General features: G+C 52.6%; 1 protein-coding gene across 1 annotated transcript; it reads left to right on the top strand.

Annotated features, from left to right (window-relative positions):
* The first annotated feature begins 336 nt into the window (after positions 1 to 336).
* On the top strand, positions 337 to 3,999 carry LOC120747903 (zinc finger protein 239-like). Its single transcript, XM_040053953.2, has 2 exons — positions 337 to 675; positions 1,750 to 3,999. Exon 2 carries the CDS (start codon positions 1,777 to 1,779, stop codon positions 2,668 to 2,670), a length of 894 nt encoding a protein of 297 aa, XP_039909887.1. The 5' UTR covers positions 337 to 675; positions 1,750 to 1,776; the 3' UTR covers positions 2,671 to 3,999.
* Positions 4,000 to 5,079: the final 1,080 nt, after the last annotated feature.

The raw sequence follows: 5,079 nt of genomic DNA, 5'->3' as shown, positions 1-5,079 counted from the left end.
TAGTGAGGATTGGGTCAGAGTAAAGATGACCTTTTTAGTAATAGTGATAGACATTGGTAATAAATAGTAAATAAAGAATACGTAGCAATTAGTATAAAAGATAAGGACAGCCCAGAGACGGGGGGAGTCACCAGATGTCCGAGCCGCGGCAAACATCTTTTGGACACTGAGAAAATTGTAAGATAAGAACTAATAAACGAAGCATGTAACCTTGAAGACTCCGTCTTTTCCTGCATTTGGCACAGAGCTTTGCAGAGGGCCAGAACTCTAAGACCACCTGAATGCCGGGGAATTTAAGCTCCTAAAAAGGAGCCCCCAACAAAAGAGGAATAGTGGGAGGAAGAGGAGTGTGAGGAAGAGTAGGGACACAGGAGTGTGAGGAGCAGGAAGAGGAGGCACCACAAGGTTCCAGCCCTCCCTGTATCTGCAGCCTCCCCCCAGCCCCAGGAGTGTTTCCCTCCCCACATGCAGCAGGTGACTGGGGAGGGGAATCCATGATTTTCATGGGAGTGAATTGCTTTGGAAGAGGCAGAGACCTATCAGAGTTAGTTAGAATATTGACATCTATTCTGACCACTGAAATTGTTAGCTGCGAGTTTGGGAAGTACCATATAAAACCCCTTGATTTCCTGTAGGTGGGTCCTTTTCCTTCTTCCTTTGGCCAGAGAGAGACAGGTAACATCAAGCTGGGCTTGCTGCTCCCCACTTTTTGAGGGGGGAAGCTGGCCTGCGACCTGGCCGAATTCCATCGGCTCCCGGGTGAAGGGGGAAGGAGAGGTTGCTGTTTTGTGGCGGCTGCTTTCTTCAAGTTTCCTTAGAGCAGAGAGGGATCTCTATTGGGCCCCTGATGGGAGCTATGGGCACCATTTAGGCCGAGGCCACCCCGACTGGCACCGAGGGGTGGGCTGAGAAGGCATTTATGATCTTGCCTGAGTTTTTTTTTCTAGACTGCATGAGTGCTCCAATTTCTAATGTTTCTGCGTGAGTTTTTCCTTATCAGCTCAGCCTTGAACATCTAACACTACGAGCTACAGAGAGTGAGAGACAAACACTCCGAGCAGATTTAACTCTTTCCTAGCAACATGAAGCTTCCAGAGCTTGGCCCTTCTCTGAGGGAGTAAGCAAAGACAGAGTAAACATAAAGAACAACAGCATGAAGTCAGTCGCAAGAGTGAAAAGACTATTAAAACAGAGAGTTGAAGAGTTGGTTGTTCTATTCTTACTTGAGCCGGGATCCATGACTCAAAAGGATACTCTTCCCCTAATGAATTGATGAAAGACTATTATCAGATAGTGAAGCTGACTGAAAATTACAAGTTTTGTCTCTTTATGTTGTTTTGTAAGAAAGTGAACAGTTTGTAAGGGGAGAGAAAAGTTTTTTGAAGTTTCATTCCATTTTAGTTTTTTTCCAACTTTCTGATTTTCTATTCTTTTATTGTAAGTTAATAAACTATTTGTTAATTTTAAAGTTAAGCCTGCTTTGTTTTTCTCCTAGTCTCTCTCTCACAAAAAGAGTGAGAGAGAATTTTCACCAAAATTTAGTGAACATGAAACCACTACATTGAGTGGTGTTTCTACCTGGTTTAAAATTAAAACTATGACAGAGGACTTTAGGGATGAATTTTCTTTTGGAGGTTCTTACAGACCAATGTGGCAATTCTTACATTGCCAATGACTTCCTGAGATGAACTTGTGCAAGGAAGAACCCCCAGCCTAAGGCACTCTCCTCTTGTTTTCTCTCCAAACCAGGATTTTTCATTCCCAAGGAGTGGCCGGATGGAGGAGGAGGAAAAGCCCCGGAGAGGCCGCACGAGGAGGGGCTGCAAACCCAGCGCAGGGAGCTGCGAGGAGCAAAGACCCGCCCTGTGCCAGGAGGGCGGCCGGAGATCCAGCCAGAGCTCCGAGCTGGTGGAGAAGCCTCATGGAGGGGAGAAGCCCCAAAAGTGCTTGGAATGTGGGAAGGGTTTCAGCTGGAGATCCAGACTGATCCAGCACCAGGTGATCCACACTGGGAAACGGCCCTATGAGTGTGGGGAATGTGGGGACAGCTTCAGCCAGAGGTCCAATCTGATCGAGCACAAGAGGATCCACACTGGGGAACGGCCCTATGAGTGTGGGGAGTGTGGGATGAGCTTCAGCCGTAGCTCCCACCTGATCCGGCACAAGAGGATCCACACTGGGGAAAAGCCCTACGAGTGTGGGGAGTGTGGTAACAGCTACAGGTGTAGCTCTAGCCTGAGGAGACACCAGGTGATACACACTGGGGAAAAGCCCTACAAGTGTGGGGAATGTGGGAAGAGCTTCAGAGACAGTTACAGCCTGATCCAGCACCAGGTGATCCACACTGGGGAAGGGCTCTACACCTGCTTGGAATGTGGGAAGGGCTTTGGATATAGCTCCGACCTAAGAAAGCACCAGCGCATCCACACTGGGGAGAGGCCCTACGAGTGTCCTGAGTGTGGAAAGAGGTTTCAGATCAGCTCTCATCTCCTCGTACATCAGTGGAGTCACACAGAGGAGAGGCCCTTCCACTGCCCCGACTGCGGTAAGGGCTTCAAGCACAACTCACACCTCACTGCCCACCGGCGCATCCACACTGGGGAGAGGCCCTACGAGTGTCCTGAGTGTGGGAAGAGCTTCTCAGACAGTTCTATCTTAAGTAAACACTGACGGCGGCATCACTAAGGGAAGCCCTGCGAGTGTCCCGAGAGTGGGAAGAGCTTCGTGCGCTGCTCCAGCTCCATCCCCCGTGGGAGGAACGGCCTTGGATGATCCCCAGTGACCCCCGTTGGGCAGAGCCCTGCTGATCCGTGCTCCTGGTGATCTCCTTTGGGTGGGGGGAAGGTGTTGAAGAGATTTCTTTCCCTTCTCCTGTGGGAGTTGGCCAAGCTGAAACAACTCTAAACTTAAGGCTGAGGGAAACCCCTTACTAGTGATGGCAGGTAGTAAAGGTTCTTGGGAATTTACATGTTAATGAAGTTGTTCCGTTTATGTTTTTATGATTGGTCAGTTATTTGTACAAATATGGTTATCTTCCCAGTGTGAGTGTCTGACTGGACCCTTACCCTCAGATCTACCCTATATATTGTCATGTTTTCCTCAGTTCCGGGTCTTCCCTGGGTTACCCCCACGGAGTTCTCCCGGGTACTGTGCACAGTTTTTGGGCACCGTCCCTATTTTCTTCTTTCTGTTATTGAAGTATTGTTTTTCTAGTGCCAACCGTTGTTCGTGGTCCTAATTATTTTCTCTCCTTCTCCGGGTGCGATGTGGTTGGTAATAAATTCCCTCCCTGTGCCCAGGCTGGGTCTGTGCCAGCGCTGGCGCTCAGGGCGGGATCTCTCTCGGTCCCTCTCTCAACTCCCGGGCCTCTCCTCAGCCAATCAGAGGAGGCGTTGAACAGGGCTCAGCCAATTGGAGCTAGCAGATCTGATGACTCACCAGTTGCCGGGCAGACCCGCAGTGCCCAGTGTTCCCCTCCTGGACTCGTCTCCCCGCCCAATCGCGGCTCCCCCGCGGGTGCCCCCAAGACCCTCCCAATAAACGGCACCGGGGTGAACTGGGAAGCTTTTTTGGGAACACTGGGAGCAGCTGGGCGGGGGGCTGGGGGGGACACCTGACCCCTCCCAAAATCATTTCAGGGACTGCAGGAATTGAGAGGACACACTGTGCTGCACAAGCAAAGCCAGTTTATTACACTAAACACTCATAGTTATAGTTCTCTAAGTTCCATACAGAATTTTCCACTCAGACCCCTTTGCCTCTGTTCCTTTACTAACACAATCTTTTCAGTTATCAAGTCCTCGTTACGTTCTTTTGCCAGCAATGTCCTTGTTACATTTTCTCTCCTCAGAGTAGTCAGAGTGACCAGACATGAAGTCTTCGCTTTTGTTCTCGCCTTGAGTTTCTCTCTCCCACAGCTTCCACTGTCCCAGGGCCAAAAGGTCGGCAGTGTTACCCAGCTCAGCTTCTGTAGCCGTCTGATCTTCCACAGGGGATGGAGCGGGGGGGTCCCGGCCGGGCCCGAGGCCACGGGGAGGGGCTGCGGCCGCTGCGGGCTCAGGAGCTCTGTGGGCAGAGAAAAGGGGGTGACACCGGGCTGGGGGTCCCCAGGGGGAGCGCACACGTTTACCCGAGTGCCGCTGGCCCCCAGACACGTGAGCTCCCAGCACCACCAGTACGGCCCCAGCTCCCCCGACACGCCCCATCCCCAGCGCCGGGCGGTGCCGCCGGCCCCAAAGCAGCCGCGCTGTGCTGGGGGGGGTCCCCGCGGCCCCGCCCCGGGCGGTGCTGGGAGCACCAGTCCGGACCAGTTCAAAGCGTGGGCGAGTGGCATCAGCACCCACGAATGCGAGTCCACCACAAGCCACGTAGAATGCCCAAAACTGGCAGAAAGCATCAGGATTCTCCAAAAGACGGGGTCACCTTCACCTATAAACTGGCCAGGAAATTCCCCAAAGCCGTTTATAACCCCCCTAAACTGGCGTAAAGAAGCAGGATCTTCCCTAAAAGGGGCTTCCCACATCATTCTCTAATATGGACCCAGCTCCAATGTCAGAGGCAGGTGTCTTCCCCCTCCCAGTAACTCATCCCTCAGGACTGGAGGGTGCCCTAAAACCTCCTCAGTAACTGGCTTGCCCCAAGCTCTTCTTCCCAAAGTGTGGCTGTCTCATTGCAGACCTCATCTCTCAGATGAGATCTCAGATGAGATCTCCCACTGGGTGGGAGGAAGGTGTTGGAGAGATTTCTCTTTTGGTTCTGCTGTGAATAAATTCACTCCCTGTGCCCAGGCTGGGTCTGTTGTGCCCGTGCCAGTGCTGGGACCAGGATCCCTCCCCATTCTTCTCTCAGCTCCTGGGCCTTTCCCTGTATTTCCTGTCCCTGTGCACTTGCAGAGGGCAGGGACAGGAGCAGTTTTGGTGCCTCAGCATGCAGGCAGGGCCAGCCCAGCCCCGGGGTTCCAGGGGGCTTCTGGGGATTCCCTGTTTGTGGGACATCCCCCCTGGAGGAGGGTGTCCCCCCTTGCTGCAGCCCCAGCCCTCAGGCAGCGCTCAGCCAAGCAGAGAATGCCCTCAGCTGGGG

This window comes from Hirundo rustica, unplaced genomic scaffold, assembly GCF_015227805.2.
Source record: "Hirundo rustica isolate bHirRus1 unplaced genomic scaffold, bHirRus1.pri.v3 scaffold_284_arrow_ctg1, whole genome shotgun sequence".
Lineage (NCBI taxonomy): Eukaryota > Metazoa > Chordata > Aves > Passeriformes > Hirundinidae > Hirundo > Hirundo rustica.
Note: the sequence above shows the minus strand (reverse complement) of the source record. Positions and strands in the feature narration are given on the sequence as shown.